The 24,485-nt window shown below is 52.7% G+C and overlaps 1 protein-coding gene and 1 long non-coding RNA gene across 2 annotated transcripts; one reads left to right on the top strand and one right to left on the bottom strand.

The window, feature by feature from the left end:
- Positions 1–1,196: 1,196 nt before the first annotated feature.
- LOC107547276 (prolyl 4-hydroxylase subunit alpha-3-like) lies at positions 1,197–10,631 on the top strand. Its single transcript, XM_029054173.1, is given in 8 exon segments — positions 1,197–1,241; positions 5,663–5,692; positions 6,780–6,939; positions 7,604–7,918; positions 8,546–8,709; positions 9,008–9,295; positions 9,728–9,799; positions 10,328–10,631. Coding segments are annotated over 6 exon segments (1,002 nt in total). The 3' UTR covers positions 9,728–9,799; positions 10,328–10,631.
- Positions 10,632–16,698: 6,067 nt separating this feature from the next.
- Positions 16,699–18,357, bottom strand: LOC114807826. The gene is made up of 2 exons (XR_003755877.2): positions 18,034–18,357; positions 16,699–17,002 (listed from the first exon to the last, which is right to left on the bottom strand). It is a non-coding gene; the product is annotated as an uncharacterized LOC114807826 (long non-coding RNA).
- Positions 18,358–24,485: the final 6,128 nt, after the last annotated feature.

Below are 24,485 nucleotides of genomic sequence, written 5' to 3'. Positions count from 1 at the left end.
ATGAATCTGACCTGGAAAATCCACCTTGAGGAGATGGAATTTCAGAAGGACTTTGGAGATGGGGACAACGGCCGTCTGGCAGAAGCAAGGGGGAAGGGGATTTCACGTCCTGAGAAAGGATGCGATAAAGGGGTCGGAGGTGAGAGAGTCTAGACTGAGGCAGAGTGAGACGGTCAGCTTGGCAGCAAGGATGAGTGTGAGCTGGGGTGTAGTGGGAGAAGAAAGTGGATAAATAGGTGGGAGAGAGCTGAAGAAGGGCCTTAAAGTCTGTGGTTAAGGGTCTCTACTTAATGGAGAGAAGAATGTTTGATGGTTTTTGGAGGGTGGGGAGACAGGTGCAGAATGACAATGAATTAATATAATCCAGGCAGCAGAGTGAAATATTGATTGGGAAATTCAGTATTGATGGGAAAATCAATAAAGAGGTGATTATCATGACTAACATAGTTTAAATAGGTTTGGAAGTCCCCTGCGTAAAGATCAAATCAAAAATATTGGCTGAGCACTTACTGTGTGCAGTATATAAGGCACTTGGGAGAACACAATAAAACTGAGTTGAATCATATAACGACGCTACTAGCTGAAGCCCTAGAGAGTTTTTGACTATCCGGCCAAAGCTTTTTTATGGTATTTGATAATAATGATAAGAGTAACAATTATGGTATTTGTTAAGCACTTACTCTGTGCCGAGCGCTGTTCTAAGTCTGGGGTAATCAGGCTGTTCCTCATGAGGCTCATCCTCTTAACCCCCATTTTACAGAAGAAGTAACTGAAGCATAGAGAAGTTAAGTGGCTTGCCTAGGGTCACGCAGCAGACAAGGGGCAGAGCCGGGATTAGAACCCACATCCTCTGACTCCCAAGCCGTTGCTCTTTCCACTTAACTACGCTGCTCCTGTTAAGTGCTTTACTATATGCCAGGCACTGTACTTAGCGTTTGGATAGATACAATATAATCGAATCGGACACGGTCCCTGTTCCAAAGAGGGCTCACAGTCTGAATTCCCATTTTACAGATGAGGTAATTGAGACACAGAGAAGTGAAGTGACTTGCCCAGGGTCACACAGCCGACAAGTGGCGGAGCCAGGGTTAGAACCCAGGACTTTCTGACCCCCAGGCCCGGGCTCTACCCACTAGACCAGGTTGCTTCAGTGATGGAGAAGCCGAAGCGGCTTGTGGAGTTTTTCAGACGGCTAAATGTACTTCGCGGTGTCCAAAGCCTTGATGGAGTCAACTTCTTCGGTGAGGTTAGTGACCCCAGCACTAAAGTCGGTTTTGTCTGCTCCCCGGCCCATTCCTTCCGCACCCAGCTTTAGACACACACAACACACAACTACCATTCCTTTCCAGTTGTTTTGGAAGTGACCTAATTCAGTGCTGGGTGAGGCACCATTGGGAACTGGAACAAATTCACCACAACCATGACTGGAAAACCACACGGTGAGATCGGCCGTGTCGTGTGACGGCTTCCGATTGGACGAGGGCTCACCCCACGATTTTATAACGGCGAGAATTCCGGGGTTAGAGTCCTGAATATCTGGGGGGTTGGGGGGAAGGGAGGTGTGTGTGGAGGAGTTGGACAAGAACAGTGTTTGGCACATAGTAAGCGCTTCACAAATGTCATTATTATTATTATTATGTGCCCAGGCCCCCACATTAGTAAGATCTTTGGTGGGGGCAGACCATTTTACTTTGTACTTCCCAAGTGCACTGAATCCAGGGAGCACTCAGTAAACATCATTATTACCTTTGCCTCAGTCAGCTACGGTCACCGTAGCTCATCAGTATAGCAATTTAAGTGCTTATCATATGTTGGGAGCTGGGGTAAATATAAGATAATTGTAACAGACCCAATCCCTTCCCCATAGGGGAGTATGGAGGGAAGAGAAAAGGTTTCTTTTCACGTTTTACCACTCAGGAATTGTGATGGCTTCGGGGATAGGGATGGAAATGTCCCCACCATTTCTCAGTTCTGAAGAGACAAGAATCCAGGAGGGTGGATCCTTTTATTTCAGGGCTTTTAGGAGGCTTGCGTCCCTTTTCACATGCCCTGCTTGAGTTTTGGAGGCAATGCCCACCTCCCTGAATTTTTCTGCTAAGAGAACTTGAACCTTCCCGGGAATCTAGCCCTCAATCACCCCCCTCTGGGGGTCCCAGTGGCTGATATGTTCTCCCATGTGAGAGAGAGAGGGAGAGAGAGAGTGTTGGGGGTGGGAGGAGGCGGGAGAGAGATTCCCACCTTCTCACCTCAAGACAGCAGGTGGAGGAGCATCTTAGGAGACAGGTTCTCCATGAGGCAAACCTTCATTCAGATCAAGAGAGAGAGATGGAGAAAGAGAGAGGAGAGATTCCTTCATTCATTCAGTTGTAATTATTGAACGCTTACTGTGTGCAAAGCACTGTAACTAAGGGCTTGGGAGAGTACAATATAATATAAAAACAGACACGCATCCCCTACCCACAACAAGCTTACAGTCTAAAGGAGACAGAGAGAGACGGAGAGACAGAGCTCAGCAGAATCATTGATTTCCTGAGCAAAGAGCAAGAGAGGGGAGGCGAACAGGGTAGAGGCTGGAAGAAACTGGGAAGACACGTGAAGGCAAGAGAGGAAAGAGTGGAAAGAGCCCGGGCTTAGGGATCAGAGGTCGTGGGTTCTAATCCCGACTCCGCCACTTGTCTGCTGTGTGACCTGGGGCAAGTCGCTTCACTTCTCTAGGCCTCAGTTCCCTCATCTGTAAAATGGGGATGAAGACTGCGAGGCCCACTTGGGACCACCTGATTACTCCGTACCTACCCCAGCTCTTAGAACATAGTAAGTGCTTAACAAGTACCATCATCTTTATTATTATCATTATTATTATTATTAAGGCAGACTGAAGTGAAGGAAGGAAACTGGAGGAAGTGGAGGAGGAGGAGGGAGCGGAGGGGGAGGTGAAGGAGAGAAGTGGAGAGACGAAGGAGGGGAAAGGGGGGGACCCGGGGGAGGGAGAGAAGGAGGAGTAATCAGGGGAGGGGAAAGGAGAAGCAGCGCGGCTTAGCGGAAGAAGCGCAAACGGAGTTCATTCATTCAATAGTATTTATTGAGCGCTTACTATGTGCAGAGCACTGTACTAAGCGCTTGGAATGGACAAATCGGTAACAGATAGAGACAGTCCCTGCTCTTTGACGGGCTTACAATCTAATCGGGGGAGACGGACAGACAAGAACAATAGCAATAAATAGAATCAAGGGATGAACATCTCATTAAGACAATAGCAAATAACTAGAATCACGGCGATCGACGGAGAATCGACGGAGTCAGAGGTCGCGGGTTCTCGTCCCGGCTCCGCCACTCGTCAGCTGTGTGACTTGGGGCGAGTCACTTCACTTCTCTGTGCCTCAGTTCCCTCATCTGTCAAATGGGGATGAAGACCGCGAGCCCCACGTGGGACAACCTGATTCCCTCGCGTCTACCCCAGCGCTCAGAACAGTGCTCGGCACACAGTAAGCCTTTGGGAAATATCAGCAATAAAGAGCAGAGGGTGAGTGGAAGGGGGATGGAGGGGAGGAAGACGAGGAGGAGGGGGCAGGCAGAGCCCGGGGAGGACCGAGAGAGGGAGGAGGAGGAATTAGGAGAGGGCAGGAGAAAAGTGCAGAGGGGAGTGAAAGGGGGATGGAGGGGGAGGAGGAAGGGGCAGGCAGAGCCCGAGGGAGGGGGACGGGGAGGACTGAGGGAGGAGGAGGGATGAGGGGAAAGGAGGAGAAAAGAGCAGAGCCCGGGGGAGGGCGGGCAGGGGGCGCAGGGTGCAGCCCCCTGGCGCCGTGGGGACCGTGGCGCTTTGGGGGCCGCTGCAGGCCGGGCGGGACCTCCTACGCTTACTGCGCCCGGCCCGCCCCCGCCCCAGCCCCCGCCCCCGAGCCCGCCCGCGGGGCCTGCACAGATGAGGCCGAGCACGGGGGGCACGGCGGGGGGAGGAGGGGGTGCCGGCCCCGGGGGTCCGGCGCGGGGGGCCCGGCCAGGCGCTCCCCACCGCCACACCTTCATTCCAATAACGCTTCCTAGGTGCCAACCACTGGCCCCGGCGCCCCTCCTCGAGGGCTTCAGCCCCCCTTGGGCAGGTGAGATCGCCGAGGCCCAGAGAAGCCAAGGGAGCGGGCTGCGGTGGCCCAGCGGCCGAGCGGCCGAGCCGGGAGCAGGGAGGACCCCCGCCCCGGGACTCCCTGGGGCGGAACCGAGGCGATGGGGTGGGAGGCCGGGCCCCGTCCCGCGTGGGGCTCGCCCTCCGAGCGGGAGGGAGCCCCGAGGGTGGGGGGTTCAGCTCCCCTTGGCAGCTGAGGGAAAGGAGGCGCGGGGAGTAAGGAGGAAAATCGGGGTCCGCCTTAAGCCCCGGCGAGGTGCCGGCCGCTGTGCTGAGCGCCGGGGACGGTTCGAGATGATGCGCCGGGACGCGGTCCCTGTCCCACGTGGGGCTCACGGCCTCCATCTCCATTTTGCAGATGAGGGAACCGAGGGACGGAGACTAATAACGGTGAGTGAGGATCGTGTTACGCGCTTACTAGGTGCCGGGCGCTGTGCTGAGCGCTGCGGACGGTACCAGATGATGCGCCGGGACGCGGTCCCTGTCCCACGTGGGGCTCACGGCCTCCACCTCCATTTTGCAGATGAGGGAACCGAGGGACGGAGGGTAATAACGGTGAGTGAGGTTTGTGTTGAATTGTAGATTCTAAGCACTTAGTACGGCGCTCTGCACCTAGTAAGCGCTCGATAAATACTATTGAATGAATGTTAAGGGCTCACTAGGTGCCGGGTGCTGTGCTGAGCGCCGGGCTCGATACGAGATAATCCGATTAGACCCAGCCCCTGGCCCACGTGGAGCTCACGGCTTCCGTTCCCATTTTACGGATGAGGGAACTGAGGCACGGAGAGTAATAATGGTGAGTGAGGTTTGCGTTAAGCGCTTACTAGGTGCCGGGCACTGTATTAAGCGCCGGGGTCGATACAAGATAATTCAATTGGGGCTCACGATCTCAATCCCCATTTTACAAATGAGGGAACTGAGGCACTGAGAACTTATGTGACTTGCCTGCCCAAGGTCACACGGCAGATAAGCGACGGAGCTGGGATCAGAACCCAGGTCCTTCTGACTCCCAGGCCCAGGCTCTAATCGCTAGGCCACGCTATTTCTCACGAAGGGGCTTGCCACACGAGAAGAATACCTCCCAGGTACACGAAGTCTCACACGCATGATGTCACATGTGCACACAGCGTCTTACGCACGTGATGTCGCGTATACACACGGTAAGCTCGTTGTGAGCAGTGACTGTATCCGTCTACAAGAAGGGGACTTCTCTCCCCTTCCTACCCAGGCCAGCCAGTCCATCATGTTAACTGAGCGCTTACTGTGTGCAGAGCACTGTTCTAAGCGCTTGGGAGAGTGCAGGACAACAATAAACAGACACATTCCCTGCCTACAATGAAATTACACAGTCTAGAGACGAGCCTACAGTCTAAGATATAAAGTGGGAGAAAACCACAGGGTCAAATTCGCCTCTGTCTGGGGCGAATACCTATTTACTCTGGGTTAAATTTTCTCTCTCTTTATGATATGTGCTTCTTGGGGAGAGAAGGGATTCATTTGGAAAAAATGTCTAGTCTGGTACATTTCTGGGTATTTCTTTGCCAGGCTGAAGTCATCAACGTGTATCGCCACTGGGTCAGTTTTTCTCCTCATCCACTGAGTCCTGCCCATTCCTGAGAGGCTCAGGAAAAGGTTGGAAAACGAATCGCTTACTGGCAATCGACCTTTCATTTCAGTGCATTCCTAATAACTGATGAACCTCACACTTAGACCGCGAGCCCCATGCAGAACAACTTAATCACCTTGCATCCGTCCCAGCGTTTAGAACGGCGTTGGATGCAGAGTAAGTGTTTAACAAATGCCATTTTTTAAAAAAAACCTCCATTTCAGCTCAGTTCTGCAGCCCGAGATGTTCTATCCCGGGATCTCAGGTTTCAATCCCACATTCCTGCAGTTTCCTGAATAGAGCAGTGAAATCTGAGTTGAACTGGAAACCCCCAGAAATGCTGAAATGAAGAGAGAATTTGGCTGATTCTAAGCAAAATGCCAAGCCGGCTGCCTAGTTTTACAACTCTAACTTGAAATGGTGAAAACAGGAAATCTCAGCCGCCAAAGGGGTTCGATGCCTCGTTGATGAGGTGGTAATTTAGGGTGGTTTTTCCATGGGTAGAAGGAAGATCTAGCGATCGATCGATCGCATTTATTGAGCGCTTGCTATGTGCAGAGCACTGTACTAAACGCTTGGGATGGTACAATACAACCGAACTGTTTCTTGTAAGGTGGGGAGAGTGATCGTCTGTCGGATATGAAGAGGCAGGAAGTTCCAGGCCAGAGGCAGGATGTGGGCGAGGGGTCGGTGGCAATATAAAGGTGTGTGACGGCTGGGTGTCGGAATACCGAGGGAGAAACGGGTTGCACAAAATCTCCAAGTGCTGAGGCTGGTTTGCAGAAGCTGGATTGTAGGATTTTATATCCACATTCTTCAGGGGTAGAAAAGAGATCTGACTTTCTCCTCCCAGCCGCTTTTGTGGTTTAACCGGGCCCTGGCACCAAGGAGCGACAAAGCAAGCTTCGTTTCCAGAGTCTGGGCAGGTTGCCCACATCTGGAACTGGCCACCGGCTGAAACGGAATCGGGTGTCGGTTGATGGATGTTTCTTCCAGGGACGGGGAGATGGCGTCTGCTGAACATATGCTGGGCTGTGACGTTGGGTTACTGCATAGCCCAAGTCGCCAGGCTTTCTGGAGGCTAAGTCTCCGCTCCAAATCCTCTTCTCTAGTAAATCTGGAGCAGAAGCTCGGAACGCCACCCAGAATCCCGAAGCATTAACATACCCCTCGCTCCAGTTCTTCTCCTCGCACATATGTTTCTCCGACGTTGGGTGTGAGTGGATTGAAAGATTCCAATTTCCCTCTGCTGGTCTACTTTTTATCATCGTTATTTAAGTGCTCACTGTGTGCCAAGCACTGCTCACAGCGCTGGGGTAGATACACATTAATCAGGTGGGACACGGTCCCACATAATAATAATAATAATAATAATTATGTGGGTATTTGTTAAGCGCTTACTACGTGCAGAGGACTATTCTAAGCACTGGGGTAGATACAGGGTGATCGGGTTGTTCCAAGCGAGGCTCACAGTTAATCCCCATTTTACAGATGAGGTCACTGAGGCCCAGAGAAGTGAAGTGACTCGCCCACAGTCACACAGCTGACAAGTGGCGGAGCCGGGATTAGAATCCATGACCTCTGACTCCCAAGCCCGGGTTCTTTCCCCTGAGCCACGTTGCTTTTCCTGGTATATGTGAATCCTGCCCACGTCGAGTTCACGGTCTATGGGGGAGCTTACAGTCTATGATCAATCGATCAACCCATGATATTTCTTGAGCACTTACTGTGTGCTGAGCACCGTACGAAGCCGTTGGGAAAGTACGATGCGAGGGTTAGTAGACACAGCCCCTGCCCACGAGGAGCTTGCAGTCCACAAGGAGCTCGAAAGAAAAGTTCCTAGGATCCTGTCCCTTTCCAGGCTCCCGGCTCAGTTTGAGGGTCTGTTTCCTTTAACCTCTCCTTGGCCGACTGTCCGGAGGGGAACCCCAGAACCTCGGTTCCCAGCATTTCCACTTCAGCCTCCGCTTCCTACCAGCAAAACCGGAACCTCCCAGCCCTGAGGAGGCTACAGCAAGCGGAAGGAACGTTTATTCCATTTCTGCCTTTCGGGTTCTATCGGAAGGCGCTTTCTCTACACCGGGGGTCAGCCGCCCCCGTGGCTAACCCCCCGCTGACCTACACCCTCATCAAGAGGCTACAGTCTGATTGGAGGAATGTGGTGTACAGCCTGGAAGCCACTGAGAACCTCAGAGGTAACCACGGGAAGGTTGTGGGCTCAGAGAAAAGGCTGAAATAGTAATAATAATGATGATGACGATGGTATTTGTAAAGCGTTTACTTTGCGCCGAGCACTGTTCCGAGCACCGGGGGAGAGACGAGGTGATCAGGTTGTCCCAGATGGGGCTCCCAGTCTTCATCCCCACTTTCCAGATGAGGCCACTGAGACCCAGAGAAGTGAAACGACCTACCCAAAGTCACACAGCAGACAAGTGGCAGAGCCAGGATTAGAAATCAGGTCCCTCCAGCCCCCTGACCCGAGGGAAGCAGTGTAGTTCTGTGGCAAGAGCCCGGGCTTGGGAGTCAGAGGATGTGGGTTCTAATCTCGCTCCACCACTTGTCCGCTGTGTGCCGCGGGCAAGCCGCTTAACTTCTCTGGGCCTCAGTGACCTCCTCTGTAAAATGCGGATTAACACTGTGAACCCCACGTGGGACAAACTGATTACCCTGTATCTACCCCAGTGCTTAGAACAGTGCTTGGCGCATAGTAAACGCTTAACCAATACCATCAGTATTATTATTATTATTATCCACTAGGCCGTGCTGCTTCTCACTCAGGGCCTGGGGGTGCCCAAAACACTGCTCTCTGACACTGGTTGCAGATCGAGACAACAGGAGGATGGCCAGAAATATCCTGAAGTATGAAAGGCTTTTGGCAGAGAGACCCAGCCTGGCAGGAGTCGAAGCGGCCATCCGGAGAACCACCTTCCCCCCGCTGCAAACCAGCGACCTCCACGAACACCTGCGTCGATCTCCCGGCTCTCAGGTAACATCCGTCGGCTTATCCCGTGCCTGGGACAGTGCTTGGCACATAGTAAACGCTTAACAAATACCATCGGCATCACCTGTCATCCCCGGACGTCTTGACTACTACTTCTTCTGTGATGACTGCCTCCTTGGGGCTCAGTCCCTGCTTCTAAGCCTGGACTGAGTCCTCATTTCCTCTCCCCCCCACCCTTCTCGGTCGGATTTGCACCCTCCATTCGCCCCTCCCTCGGCCCCGCAGCACCTACGTCCGTATCCAGACTTTATTGATTTCTCTTAGTGTCCGTTTCCCCCCTAAGCTCGTCGTGAGCGGCGAGGGAGCCCACCAACTCCGTCGTGTTCTACTCTCCCTAGCGCTTACGTACGGTGCTCCTTCCCGTCGAAGACAGGTTCCGCTTTTCCCTTCCCGGACCACCCAGCACACCTCGCCCAGCCTCTACTACTCCTCCGAGACCAGCGGCAGCCCCCTCCCGTTGCTCCAGCCTATCAGGAAGGAGCCCGTGCATCCGGAACCAGAAGTCGCCCTTTAGCGGGACTCCGTCGGCGACCTAGAAGCCCAGAAGATTAAGGAACTTGCACCCCCTTAGGTGAGTGTCCCCACCCCCCGCCGGGCCCATCACCCTGCCCTTCACCAGCCGGAGTTGCCCCCCCCCCCACCCCGCCACCCTACCCCGCGCCCTCCTGGCCTGTGAATCTCTGGCCCAAGGTTCGGGGTAATGGGGCAGTTAGAGCCGACGACGAGATCCCGAGCCGACATTCTAGATCAGACCAGCTGATCGTATTCGTCGAGCGTTTCCCGGGCATAGCGCGCCATACATACTAAGCACTTGAGAGAGTATAATAGAGCAGTAAACAGACACATTCCCTGCCCACAGCGAGTTTACAGTCTAGAGGGGGAGAGAGAGGGGGAGGGTGGCCCAGTGGAAAGAACCCCCAGAGGTACATCATTTGAATTCTCTGGGCCTCGCTGGTCTCCCCTGTCAAATGGGAATTAAATACCTGTTCTCCCTCCCTCTTAGGCCGTGAGCCCTGGGTGGGACAGAGATCGTGTCTGATCTGATTCTATGACGTCTAACCCAGCGCTCGGCACAGTAAGTGCATAACAGAAACGATAATTACTGCACCTGGATGTGTACCCTTTAGGCACTGGTCCCAACCCCAGCCCTCCAGCATGTATGTCCGTGTCAATAAATATACATCTAATCTTCTGTCTCCCCCTCTAGACTGTGAGTTATTTGTGAGTTAGGAATGTGTCTATCAACTCTGTTGTATCGTACTCTCCCAAGTGCTTAGTACGGTGCTCTATACCCAGGAAATGCTCGATAGATACTATTGATGGAGTCTGCCAAATCTGTCATTTTGTACTCCCAAGTGCTCAGCACAGCACTCTGTGCCCATAAGCGCTCAATAAGACTGATTACTGTCGAAGAGACAGACGAGGTATGTGGGGGCCCATACGATCCAACCTTGCCGGTGGATTTTTTTTCTCTTGGGGCCCAGGCACAGCCCCTGACGAGGAGTGGGGAGGGATCACTCGAGGGAGCGGTCTCTCTGCGAAAAGCAAGAAGCGATGCCCGCCCATCGCGATCCGACTCAGAGTCGTCTCTTTCTCTCTTAAGCCGCTGTGCAGCTGAAATGGCTGGTGAGTTTTGGGCTGCTCCTGCCTTTCCCTGAAGAGTCGCCACGGCAACCGACGAGTCCAGCCCACCCGAAACTCACTCGGCTCCGGGAACAGCTCCAACTCATCAGTTCGACACGAAGGGGGATCCGTTCATATTGGTTCTATAGAATGTAAGCTCGTTGTGGGCTAGGAATTTGACTGTTTATTCTCATACTGTAGTTTCCCAAGCACCAAATACACAGCTCCCCTTGCGCTTAGTGTGCTCAATTGCGCTCAATAAATGTGAACGAATGATTAAATTACAGCTCCTCTGCTCTGTCTCTGGTCCCAAGGATCCGCTATAAATTGCTCCTATTTAACTTCGTAGGGTCATTTCAGATCGACTGGGGTCATCTGAGGTAAAAGGGGGCCACAAAGAGCTTTCAGAAAAATCTAGACCACACAGAAGTGAAAGTGGGGGTGACCCGAAGATAAAAATGGGGACGCAGAGATTAAAGGGTCATTTCAGGTCAACTGGGGCCATTTCAGGTGAATTTAGCAAGGAGCGCTTTCAGAAAAATCGGGGTGTCAGCAATGAAAGTTGGGGTGACCCGAGGGTACAAATGGGGAGACGGAGAGCTCATTGGGTCATTTCAGGTCCACTAGGGCCAGCTGAGGTAAATTTTGGCAAGGAAGCGCTTTCAGAAAAATCGGGGTGCCAGCGATGAAAGGTGGGGTGACCCGAGGTACAAATGGGGACACGGAGAGTTTTGGGGGGTTATTGCAGGTCAGTTGGGGCCGTTTGAGGTGAAATTTGGCAAGGAATAGCTTTCAGAAAAATCGGGGGGTCAGCAGTGAGAGTTGGGGTGACCCGAGGTACAAATGGGGACACGGAGAGTTTTGGGGGGTTATTTCAGGAGAGTTGGGGTCATCTGAGGCGAATTTTGGCAAGGAGGCGCTTTTGGCAAAATCGGGGGGTCAGCAATGAAAGTCGGGGCGACCCGAGGATTGAAACGGGGACACGGAGAGTTTGGGGGGCGGTCATTTCAAGGCAATCGGGGCCCTTTGAGGTGAATTTTGGCAAGGAAACGCGTTCAGAAAAATAGGGAACTCGAAAAAGTGAAGTGCGGGGTCATGCGGGGACAAAATGGGGTCACGGAGAGTTCACCGGGGTCATGCGAGGACAAAATGGGGTCACGGAGAGTTCATCGGGTCATTTGAGGTGAAATTTGGCCACAAGGCGATTTCGAAAAATCGGGACCTCGAAAAAGCGAACTGCGGGGTCACGCGAGGACACAAATTGGGGTCACGGAGAGTTCATCGGGTCATCCGAGGACGCGGATGGGGTCACGGAGAGTTCATTGGGCCATTTCAGGTCAACCGGGACCGTACGAAGTAAAATTCGGCCACAAGGCGATTTTAGAAAATACGGGGAGTCACGGCAGCGAAAGTGGGGGGCCCCGGACATGGGAATGGGGTCCCGGAGAGTTTTGGGGGGGTCCGTTCAGGTCAATCGGGGGCATTTGAGGTGAATTTTGGCAAGCAGCCCTTTCAGAAATATCGGGGTGCGAGCAATGAAAGTTGGGGTGACCCGAGGATACAAATGGGGTCACGGAGAGTTTTTGGGGGGACAGTTCAGGTCAATCGGGGGCATTTGAGGTGAATTTTGGCAAGGAGCGCTTTGAGGAAAATCGGGGTGCCAGCAATGAAAGTTGGGGTGACCCGAGGATACAAATGGGGTCACGGAAGGTGTGGGGGGTCATTTCATGTCAATTGGGGCCGTTTGAGATGAATTTTGGCAAGCAGCTCTTTCAGAAAAATCGGGGTGTCAGCAATGAAAGTTGGGGTGACCCGAGCATACAAATGGGGACACGAAGAGTTCATTGAGCTCATTTCAGGTCAATTGGGGCCATCTGACGTGAATTTTGTCAAGGAATACCTTTCAGAAAAATCGGGGGGGTCAGCAGTGAGAGTTGGGGTGACCCGAGGTACAAATGGGGACACGGAGAGTTTTGGGGGTTATTTCAGGAGAGTTGGGGCCATCTGAGGTGGATTTTGGCAAGGAATATCTTTCAGAAAAATCGGGGGGTCAGCAATGAAAGTTGGGGTGACCCGAGTATTCAAACGGGCTCACGGAGAGTTTGGGGGAGTCATTTCGAGTCAATCGGGGCCCTTTGAGGTGACTTTTGGCAAGGAAACGCGTTCAGAAAAATCGGGAACTCGAAAAAGTGAAGTGCGGGGTCATGCGGGGACAAAATGGGGTCACGGAGAGTTCACCGGGGTCATGCGAGGACAAAATGGGGTCACGGAGAGTTCATCGGGTCATTTGAGGTGAAATTTGGCCACAAGGCGATTTCGAAAAATCGGGACCTCGAAAAAGCGAACTGCGGGGTCACGCGAGGACACAAATTGGGGTCACGGAGAGTTCATCGGGTCATCCGAGGACACGGATGGGGTCACGGAGAGTTCATTGGGCCATTTCAGGTCAACCGGGACCGTTCGAAGTGAAATTCGGCCACAAGGCGATTTTAGAAAATACGGGGAGTCACGGCAGCGAAAGTGGGGGGCCCCGGACATGGGAATGGGGTCCCGGAGAGTTTTGGGGGGTCCGTTCAGGTCAATCGGGGGCATTTGAGGTGAATTTCGGCCTAGGAGCGCTTTCAGAAATATCGGGGTGCGAGCAATGAAAGTTGGGGTGACCCGAGGATACAAATGGGGTCACGGAGAGTTTTTGGGAGTCAGTTCAGGTCAATCGGGGGCATTTGAGGTGAATTTTGGCAAGGAGCGCTTTGAGAAAAATCGGGGGGTCAGTAGTCAAAGTTGGGGTGACCCGAGGATACAAATGGGGTCACGGAGAGTTTTTTGGGGTCCGTTCAGGTCATTTGGGGTCATTTGAGGTGAAATTTGGCAAAAAATCCTCTCCGTGACTCCATTTTTATCCTCGTGTCACAGCAGCTTTCATTGCTTACACCCCGGTTATTCTGAAAGCGCTCCTAGGCCAAATTGCCCTTCAAATGCCCCCGATTGACCTGAACGGACCCCCCAAAACTCTCCGGGACCCCATTCCCATGTCCGGGGCCCCCCACTTTCGCTGCCGTGACTCCCCGTATTTTCTAAAATCTCCTTGTGGCCGAATTTCACTTCGAACGGTCCCGGTTGACCTGAAATGGCCCAATGAACTCTCCGTGACCCCAATTTGTGTCCTCGCGTGACCCCGCAGTTCGCTTTTTCGAGGTCCCGATTTTTCGAAATCGCCTTGTGGCCAAATTTCACCTCAAATGACCCGATGAACTCTCCGTGACCCCATTTTGTCCTCGCATGACCCCGGTGAACTCTCCGTGACCCCATTTTGTCCCCGCATGACCCCGCACTTCATTTTTTCGAGTTCCCGATTTTCCTGAACGCGTTTCCTTGCCAAAATTCACCTCAAAGGGCCCCGATTGACTTGAAATGACCCCCCAAACCCTCCGTGACCCCATTTGAATCCTCGGGTCGCCCCGACTTTCATTGCTGTCCCCCCCCGATTTTTCCGAAAGCGCTCCTAGGCGAAAGTTCGCCTCAGATGGCCCCAACCGACCTGAAATAAGCCCAAAAAACTCTCCGTGTCCCCATTTGTACCTCGGGTCACCCCAACTGTCATTGCTGACACCCCAATTTTTCTGAAAGCGCTTCCTTGCCAAAATTCACCTCAAACGGTCCCAATTGACCTGAACTGACCCAAAAAACCCTCTGTGACCCCATTTGTATGCTCGAGTCACCCCAACTTTCATTGCTGACGCCCCGATTTTTCTGAAAGCGCTCCTAGGCCAAAATTCACCTCAGATGACCCCAACTGACCTGAAATAAGCCCAAAAAACTCTCCGTGACCCCATTTGTATCCTCGGGTCACCCCATCTTTGACTACTGACCCCCCGATTTTCCTCAAAGCGCTCCTTGCCAAAATTCACCTCAAATGCCCCCGATTGACCTGAACTGACCCCCCCAAAACTCTCCGTGACCCCATTTGTATCCTCGGGTCACCCCAACTTTCATTGCTCGCACCCCGATATTTCTGAAAGCGCTCCTAGGCCGAAATTCACCTCAAATGCCCCCGATTGACCTGAACGGACCCCCCAAAACTCTCCGGGACCCCATTCCCATGTCCGGGGCCCCCCACTTTCGCTGCCGTGACTCCCCGTATTTTCTAAAATCGCCTTGTGGCCGAATTTCACTTCGAACGGTCCCGGTTGACCTGAAATGGCCCAATGAACTCTCCGTGACCCCATCCGTGTCCTCGGATGACCCGATGAACTCTCCGTGACCCCAATTTGTGTCCTCGCGTGACCCCGCAGTTCGCTTTTTCGAGGTCCCGATTTTTCGAAATCGCCTTGTGGCCAAATTTCACCTCAAATGACCCGATGAACTCTCCGTGACCCCATTTTGTCCTCGCATGACCCCGGTGAACTCTCCGTGACCCCATTTTGTCCCCGCATGACCCCGCACTTCACTTTTTCGAGTTCCCGATTTTTCTGAACGCGTTTCCTTGCCAAAAGTCACCTCAAAGGGCCCCGATTGACTCGAAATGACTCCCCCAAACTCTCCGTGAGCCCGTTTGAATACTCGGGTCACCCCAACTTTCATTGCTGACCCCCCGATTTTTCTGAAAGATATTCCTTGCCAAAATCCACCTCAGATGGCCCCAACTCTCCTGAAATAACCCCAAAACTCTCCGTGTCCCCATTTGTACCTCGGGTCACCCCAACTCTCACTGCTGACCCCCCGATTTTTCTGAAAGGTATTCCTTGACAAAATTCACGTCAGATGGCCCCAATTGACCTGAAATGAGCTCAATGAACTCTTCGTGTCCCCATTTGTATGCTCGGGTCACCCCAACTTTCATTGCTGACACCCCGATTTTTCTGAAAGAGCTGCTTGCCAAAATTCATCTCAAACGGCCCCAATTGACATGAAATGACCCCCCACACCTTCCGTGACCCCATTTGTATCCTCGGGTCACCCCAACTTTCATTGCTGGCACCCCGATTTTCCTCAAAGCGCTCCTTGCCAAAATTCACCTCAAATGCCCCCGATTGACCTGAACTGTCCCCCCAAAAACTCTCCGTGACCCCATTTGTATCCTCGGGTCACCCCAACTTTCATTGCTCGCACCCCGATATTTCTGAAAGGGCTGCTTGCCAAAATTCACCTCAAATGCCCCCGATTGACCTGAACGGACCCCCCCAAAACTCTCCGGGACCCCATTCCCATGTCCGGGGCCCCCCACTTTCGCTGCCGTGACTCCCCGTATTTTCTAAAATCGCCTTGTGGCCGAATTTTACTTCGTACGGTCCCGGTTGACCTGAAATGGCCCAATGAACTCTCCGTGACCCCATCCGCGTCCTCGGATGACCCGATGAACTCTCCGTGACCCCAATTTGTGTCCTCGCGTGACCCCGCAGTTCGCTTTTTCGAGGTCCCGATTTTTCGAAATCGCCTTGTGGCCAAATTTCACCTCAAATGACCCGATGAACTCTCCGTGACCCCATTTTGTCCTCGCATGACCCCGGTGAACTCTCCGTGACCCCATTTTGTCCCCGCATGACCCCGCACTTCACTTTTTCGAGTTCCCTATTTTTCTGAACGCGTTTCCTTGCCAAAATTCACCTCAAAGGGCCCCGATTGCCTTGAAATGACCGCCCCCCAAACTCTCCGTGTCCCCGTTTCAATCCTCGGGTCGCCCCGACTTTCATTGCTGACCCCCCGATTTTGCCAAAAGCGCCTCCTTGCCAAAATTCGCCTCAGATGACCCCAACTCTCCTGAAATAACCCCCCAAAACTCTCCGTGTCCCCATTTGTACCTCGGGTCACCCCAACTCTCACTGCTGACCCCCCGATTTTTCTGAAAGCTATTCCTTGCCAAATTTCACCTCAAACGGCCCCAACTGACCTGCAATAACCCCCCAAAACTCTCCGTGTCCCCATTTGTACCTCGGGTCACCCCACCTTTCATCGCTGGCACCCCGATTTTTCTGAAAGCGCTTCCTTGCCAAAATTTACCTCAGCTGGCCCTAGTGGACCTGAAATGACCCAATGAGCTCTCCGTCTCCCCATTTGTACCCTCGGGTCACCCCAACTTTCATTGCTGACACCCCGATTTTTCTGAAAGCGCTCCTTGCTAAATTCACCTGAAATGGCCCCAGTTGACCTGAAATGACCCTTTAATCTCTGCGTCCCCATTTTTATCTTCGGGTCACCCCCACTTTCACTTCTGTGTGGTCTAGATTTTTCTGAAAGCTCTTTGTGGCCCCCTTTTACCTCAGATGACCCCAGTCGATCTGAAATGACCCTACGAAGTTAAATAGGAGCAATTTATAGCGGATCCTTGGGACCAGAGACAGAGCAGAGGAGCTGTAATTTAATCATTCGTTCACATTTATTGAGCGCAATTGAGCACACTAAGCGCAAGGGGAGCTGTGTATTTGGTGCTTGGGAAACTACAGTATGAGAATAAACAGTCAAATTCCTAGCCCACAACGAGCTTACATTCTATAGAACCAATATGAACGGATCCCCCTTCGTGTCGAACTGATGAGTTGGAGCTGTTCCCGGAGCCGAGTGAGTTTCGGGTGGGCTGGACTCGTCGGTTGCCGTGGCGACTCTTCAGGGAAAGGCAGGAGCAGCCCAAAACTCACCAGCCATTTCAGCTGCACAGCGGCTTAAGAGAGAAAGAGACGACTCTGAGTCGGATCGCGATGGGCGGGCATCGCTTCTTGCTTTTCGCAGAGAGACCGCTCCCTCGAGTGATCCCTCCCCACTCCTCGTCAGGGGCTGTGCCTGGGCCCCAAGAGAAAAAAAATCCACCGGCAAGGTTGGATCGTATGGGCCCCCACATACCTCGTCTGTCTCTTCGACAGTAATCAGTCTTATTGAGCGCTTATGGGCACAGAGTGCTGTGCTGAGCACTTGGGAGTACAAAATGACAGATTTGGCAGACTCCATCAATAGTATCTATCGAGCATTTCCTGGGTATAGAGCACCGTACTAAGCACTTGGGAGAGTACGATACAACAGAGTTGATAGACACATTCCTAACTCACAAATAACTCACAGTCTAGAGGGGGAGACAGAAGATTAGATGTATATTTATTGACACGGACATACATGCTGGAGGGCTGGGGTTGGGACCAGTGCCTAAAGGGTACACATCCAGGTGCAGTAATTATCGTTTCTGTTATGCACTTACTGTGCCGAGCGCTGGGTTAGACGTCATAGAATCAGATCAGACACGATCTCTGTCCCACCCAGGGCTCACGGCCTAAGAGGGAGGGAGAACAGGTATTTAATTCCCATTTGACAGGGGAGACCAGCGAGGCCCAGAGAATTCAAATGATGTACCTCTGGGGGTTCTTTCCACTGGGCCACCCTCCCCCTCTCTCTCCCCCTCTAGACTGTAAACTCGCTGTGGGCAGGGAATGTGTCTGTTTACTGCTCTATTATACTCTCTCAAGTGCTTAGTATGTATGGCGCGCTATGCCCGGGAAACGCTCGACGAATACGATCAGCTGGTCTGATCTAGAATGTCGGCTCGGGATCTCGTCGTCGGCTCTAACTGCCCCATTACCCCGAACCTTGGGCCAGAGATTCACAGGCCAGGAGGGCGCGGGGTAGGGTGGCGGGGTGGGGGGGGGGCATCTCCGGCTGGTGAAGGGCAGGGTGATGGGCCCGGCGGGGGGTGGGGACACTCACCTAAGGGGGTGCAAGTTCCTTAATCTTCTGGGCTTCTAGGTCGCCGACGGAGTCCCGCTAAAGGGCGACTTCTGGTTCCGGATGCACGGGCTCCTTCCTGATAGGCTGGAGCAACGGGAGGGGGCTGCCGCTGGTCTCGGAGGAGTAGTAGAGGCTGGGCGAGGTGTGCTGGGTGGTCCGGGAAGGGAAAAGCGGAACCTGTCTTCGACGGGAAGGAGCACCGTACGTAAGCGCTAGGGAGAGTAGAACACGACGGAGTTGGTGGGCTCCCTCGCCGCTCACGACGAGCTTAGGGGGGAAACGGACACTAAGAGAAATCAATAAAGTCTGGATACGGACGTAGGTGCTGCGGGGCCGAGGGAGGGGCGAATGGAGGGTGCAAATCCGACCGAGAAGGGTGGGGGGGAGAGGAAATGAGGACTCAGTCCAGGCTTAGAAGCAGGGACTGAGCCCCAAGGAGGCAGTCATCACGCTTACGGTGTGCAGAGAACTGTACTAAGCGCTTGGGAGAGTACAATAGTGTCGGTAGACATTTCCTGCCCACAACGAGCTCACAGTCTAAATGGGGAGACAGGCAAGAATAGAAATAAATAAATTACGGATATGGACGTCAGTGCCGTGGGGCTGGGGGAGAGGGGTGACCAAAGAGAGAGAATCAGGGTGAGGCAGAAGGGAGTGGGAGAAGAGGAAAGGAGGGATCAGTCTGGGAAGGCCTCTTGGAGGAGATGGGCCTTCAGAAGGCTTTGAAGGAGGGGAGAGGAATCATCTGACAGATAGACATTAGCAGAGACCGAGGCATGTATCTTAAACGATGATAAAAATGACAACGATGATAAAAACATTTCAAAAGAGGGACGTCCAAAATCTAAGCATCTTGTGGATCACATACGTGGGTCGTGTCGGCTGAAGAATTCAACATCTCCAAGGGAGGCATTTCACCAAAATAGAGACTGTCCGAACAAAGATTTTTATCATCCGAAAAGGAGTTGAGGCAAACAATAATAATAATAATTGTAGCAGTTGTTAAGTTCTTGGTACTGTACTAAACCCTGGGGGAGGAGTACAAGCAAGTAACAACAGTGATAAAATATGGATTTAAAAAAAAAGGAATTCCATCCAGGTACCGATGACTATTTAGGCTTTGCAAATTATACCATACCTGAGGAATGTTCTCGAGTAACCCAGCAAGACGAAATTTAGATGGAAGAATCAAAGCAGGAGCAAATTCCACTTAGCAAAGATGTCCACTTTCCCAAATGAGGAGAGCTGAATTCAGAGAAGTGCCTGGCTTCACATATGCAAAACACTGGAATGAGCTTTTATTGACAGGGTATTCATTCATTCATTCAATAGTATTTATTGAGCGCTTACTATGTGCAGAGCACTGTACTAAGCGCTTGGGATGAACAAGTCGGCAACAGATAGAGACAGTCCCTGCCGTTTGACGGGCTTACAGTCTAATCGGGGGAGACGGACAGACAAGAACAATGGCACTAAACAGCGTCAAGGGGAAGAACATCTCGTAAAAACAATGGCAACTAAATAGAATCAAGGCGATGTACAATTCTTTACACTCACAGTAATGTGAGTGTATTCATTAACAAAATAAATAGGGTAACGAAAATATATACAGTTGAGCGGACGGGTACAGTGCTGTGGGGATGGGAAGGGAGAGGTGGAGGAGCAGAGGGAAAAGGGGAAAATGAGGCTTTAGCTGCGGAGAGGTAAAGGGGGGATGGCAGAGGGAGTAGAGGGGGAAGAGGAGCTCAGTCTGGGAAGGCCTCTTGGAGGAGGTGATTTTTAAGTAAGGTTTTGAAGAGGGAAAGAGAATCAGTTTGGCGGAGGTGAGGAGGGAGGGCGTTCCAGGACCGCGGGAGGACGTGACCCAGGGGTCGACGGCGGGATGGGCGAGACCGAGGGACGGCGAGGAGGTGGGCGGCGGAGGAGCGGAGCGTGCGGGGTGGGCGGTAGAAAGAGAGAAGGGAGGAGAGGTAGGAAGGGGCAAGGTGATGGAGAGCCTTGAAGCCTAGAGTGAGGAGTTTTTGTTTGGAGCGGAGGTCGATAGGCAACCACTGGAGTTGTTTAAGAAGGGGAGTGACATGCCCAGATCGTTTCTGCGGGAAGATGAGCCGGGCGGCGGAGTGAAGAATAGACCGGAGCGGGGCGAGAGAGGAGGAAGGGAGGTCAGAGAGAAGGCTGACACAGTAGTCTAGCCGGGATATAACGAGAGCCCGTAATAGTAAGGTAGCCGTTTGGGTGGAGAGGAAAGGGCGGATCTTGGCGATATTGTAGAGGTGAAACCGGCAGGTCTCGGTAACGGATAGGATGTGTGGGGTGAACGAGAGGGACGAGTCAAGGATGACACCGAGATTGCGGGCCTGCGGGACGGGAAGGATGGTCGTGCCATCCACGGTGATGGAGAAGTCTGGGAGCGGACCGGGCTTGGGAGGGAAGATGAGGAGCTCGGTCTTGCTCATGTTGAGTTTTAGGTGGCGGGCCGACATCCAGGTGGAGACGTCCCGGAGGCAGGAGGAGATGCGAGCCTGAAGGGAGGGGGAGAGGACAGGGGCGGAGATGTAGATCTGCGTGTCATCTGCGTAGAGATGGTAGTCAAAGCCGTGAGAGCGGATGAGTTCACCGAGGGAGTGAGTGTAAAGGCGTACTCACAGTACTCACAGGGTACTCTCGTTCTTTCTCTTTCTCTCTTCTCCCTCGCCCTCCCTGTCCCAGAGTTGGATTTAGGATTTTTTTTTTTTTGAAACAATTATATCGCTTCTGCTTGTCTCTTGAAATCTCTGATGCTAGTTTATTCCCTGTGGAATATCTCCAGGTCGGGACTAGGTGAATTTCTCTTCCACGCCGGGAAGGAAGCCAGAACAGATTAATAATAATGGTGGTATTTGTTAAGCGCTTACTATGTGCAGAGCACTGTTCAAAGCGCTGGGATGGATACAGGGTAATCACGTTGTCCCATGAGAGGCTCACAGTCTTAATCCCCATTTTACACAGTCACCCAGCTGACAAGTGGCAGAGCCGGGATTCGAACCCACGATCTGCGACTCCCAAGCCCGTGCTCTTTCCACCGAGCCGCGCGCTGCTTCTCTTGCAGCATGCGGCATGCAGATTATTGCAGGGTTGCTGGAAGATCCAACGGTCCTGGGCAACAGCACTGAAAAACTGGGTTCAGGCCGGGGGAAGGACGCTCACTCTGACCTTAGCCAGGCCCCAGAGAGGGGCTCCTGCTCAGATTTCTGCCAATCGAGCAGTGTGACCCAGTGGGTAGAGCACGGGCCCGGGAGTCCGAAGCGTCCTAAACCCCCGGCTCATACCAAAAAAAAATCCTTTCTGATCTCCTAACCTCCTGTCTCTCTCCACTTCAATCTATACTTCAGTCCGCCGCCCGGATTCTCTTTCTACAGAGACGTTCTGGGCCCGTCACCCCCCTCCTCAAAAATCTCCGGTGGTTGCCTATCCTTCCTCGACGCCCTCCCTCCTCAAATCGGCCAAACTAGACACCTTCCCCCCTTCACAGCCCTACTGAAAGCTCTCCTCCTCCAGGAAGCCTTCCCGGACTTAGCCCCCCTTTCCCTCTGCTCCCCCCATCCCTCCCTCTGCTCCCCTCCTCCCCCCGCTCCACAGCACTCGCGTGTATATATGTACATATTTATAATCCTCCTTATTTCAACGATACGTACATAGCTATAATCCTATTCATTGATATCGCTGCCCTTGATGCCGGTTTACTTGTTTTATATAATAACGGTATTTGTTAAGCGCTTACTGTGTGCAAAGCACTGTTCTAAGCGCTGATCTGTCTCCCCCTTCTAGACCGTGAGCCCACTGCGGGCAGGCATTGTCTCTCTCTGTGGCTGAATTGTGCTTTCCAAGTACTTAGTACAGCGCTCTGCGCACGGAAAGCGCTCAATAAATACAACTCGGTGAGTGAATGAATCTCCCAGATCAGACCAGCCTCCTTGACAAGTCTAACGTGAAAAGCCAGACCACCAAGGTTCCCGTGGAAAGCTTAACTTAATTCTTACCCCAGGTGCAGGGGAATGACACCTGCACACGCTCACATCACACCCACTCCGGCGAAGGCCGGGGGACCTCACATCGGCAGGGTTGGAGAAGATCCTGGTGGGGCGTGGAGGCTGCTGCAAACCCCCTGAATTCTGCTTTTTTTTTCCTCCCGCAAAACCCCTGATCTCTGCTCCCCCCCCCCCACGTGCAATTCAAAGCAACCACCTTTTAACTGCCCTGGGCATGGCAGCGGGGCCCTAGGTGGCGGTTGCCGATTGGTCCAGGCCTGTTCCTGGGCAGAAAAGAGAGAGAGACCCCCCCATCCACGCGTGCCCCCTTCCCCGGACCCCCCCCAACAATAAGCCCGCCACCATCCGCCCTGGAGCAGAGCAACTAGTTCCTTAGCCAACATCGCCTCTGCCGTTGTTTTCCCCGGGAACAAAAAAGCCACTCGTGAAACGGCTTGCTACGGTCTCGCTACGAGTATTATTATCATCATGGTCATCAATAGTATTTAATAATAATAATAATAATATTCAGTCATTCAATAGTATTTAGCGAGCGCTTGCTATGTGCAGAGCACTGGACTAAGCGCTTGGAATGGACAATTCGGCAACAGATAGAGATCGTCCCTGCCCATTGACGGGCTCACGGTCTAATCGGGGGAGACGGACGAAAACAATAGCAGTAAATAGAATCAAGGGGATGGCCACCTCATTAACAAAATAAATAGGGTAATAAAAATACGGATGAGCAGACGAGGCCAGTGCTGAGGGGAGGGGAAGGGAGAGGGGGAGGAGCAGAGGGAAAGGGGGCTTAGCTGAGGGGAGGTGAAGGGGGGCGCAGAGAGGCTAAGCGCTTACTACTTGCAGACCACTGTTCTGAGCAGTAGGGTAGACACAAGGGAATCAGGTCGTCGCACGTGGGGCTCACAGTCTTCCTCCCCATTTTACAGATGCGGGAACTGAGGCGCGGAGAAGTGAAGTGACTTGCCCACGGTGACGCAGCCGAGAAGTGGCAGAGCCGGGATAAGCCCCCTACCGGGTGCGGAGCACCGTCCTGACCCCTGGAGACCCCGTTGTTGGGCAGGGATTGTCTCTCTGCGGCCGAATTGTACGATCCAAGCGCTTAGTGCAGTGCTCTGCACGTAGTAAGCGCTCCGTAAATACCGCCGAATGAATGCACGAATGAGAGACTACAACAGGAGAGAGTTGGTGGAGATTCCTCTCCCACAGTGAGCTTTCAGTCCAGAGGGGAGATTGCAGTACAGGGAAGCAACCTGGCATGGTCTAGTGGCTAGAACTCGGCCCTGGGAGTCGGAAGGGCGTGGGTTCTAATCCCGACTCCGCCACTTGTCTGCTAGGCGACCTTGGGCCAGTCACTTCACTTTTCTGGGCCTCAGTTTCCTCATCTGTAAAGTGGGGATGAAGACCGTGAGCCCCGTGGGGGCCAGGGACGGTGTCCAACCTGATTAGCTTGGATCTACCCCAGTGCTTAGTACAGTGCCCGGCCCATAGTAAACGCTTAACGAACGCCATAGAAAATAATAATAATTGTGGTATTTATTAAGTGCTTTTTATGAGCCAAGCGTCTGGTCTTCTCTCTCCCTCCAGTGGAATAATCAGGAAGTGCGAACCCTGGAAGGCAGCCCGACCTCTCCGTTTTCCTTACCTTTAACCCCCTTCTAATCATTCAAATTGGGGTATTTGTTCAGCCCTCACTATGTGCCAAGCACTATTTTCTGCGCTGAGATAGACACGGGTCAATCGGGTCGGACCCCGTCCCTGTCTCGCTTGGAATTATTGGCTTACTTATGCGTATTCATTTGTCTCCTCTGATGATAATGTTGGTATTCGTTAAGCGCTGACTACGTGCCAAGCGCTGTTCCGAGCGCTGGGGTAGATACGAGGTGATCGGGTTGTCCCATTTGGGGCTCGCAGTCTTCATCCCCATTTTACAGATGAGGTCACGGAGGCACATGGAAGTTAAGTGAGTTGGTCAAAGGGATAAGTGGCGGAGCGGGGATTAGAACCCAAGACCTCTGACTCCCAAGCCCGGGCTCTTTTCACTAAGCTAGGCTGCTCCCGTGAACTGTGCGCTTGTTGTGGGCAGGGAAGGTGTCAGTTCTATGGTTGTATTGTACTCTCCCAAGCGCTTAGTACAGTGCTGTGCACACAATAAGCACACTCTCTCATCGGCCCTGACGCCTTGTCTTGTTTATTCTTTCGTAATTTATGTATTTATCTGTTTAAGTATATTAACGTCTGTCTCCCCATCTAGACTGTGAGCTTACTGTGGGCAGGGAATACGTCTGTCTGTTGTCGTAGGGTACTCTCCCAAGCGCTTAGTACAATGTTTCACACCCACTAACCTCTCAATAACTATGATTGTACGAACCAAGTAGGAAGGAGAACAGGCATTTGATCTCCGTT

This window comes from Ornithorhynchus anatinus, chromosome X4 (genome assembly GCF_004115215.2).
Source record: "Ornithorhynchus anatinus isolate Pmale09 chromosome X4, mOrnAna1.pri.v4, whole genome shotgun sequence".
Classification (NCBI taxonomy): Eukaryota; Metazoa; Chordata; class Mammalia; order Monotremata; family Ornithorhynchidae; genus Ornithorhynchus; species Ornithorhynchus anatinus.
Note: the sequence above shows the minus strand (reverse complement) of the source record. Positions and strands in the feature narration are given on the sequence as shown.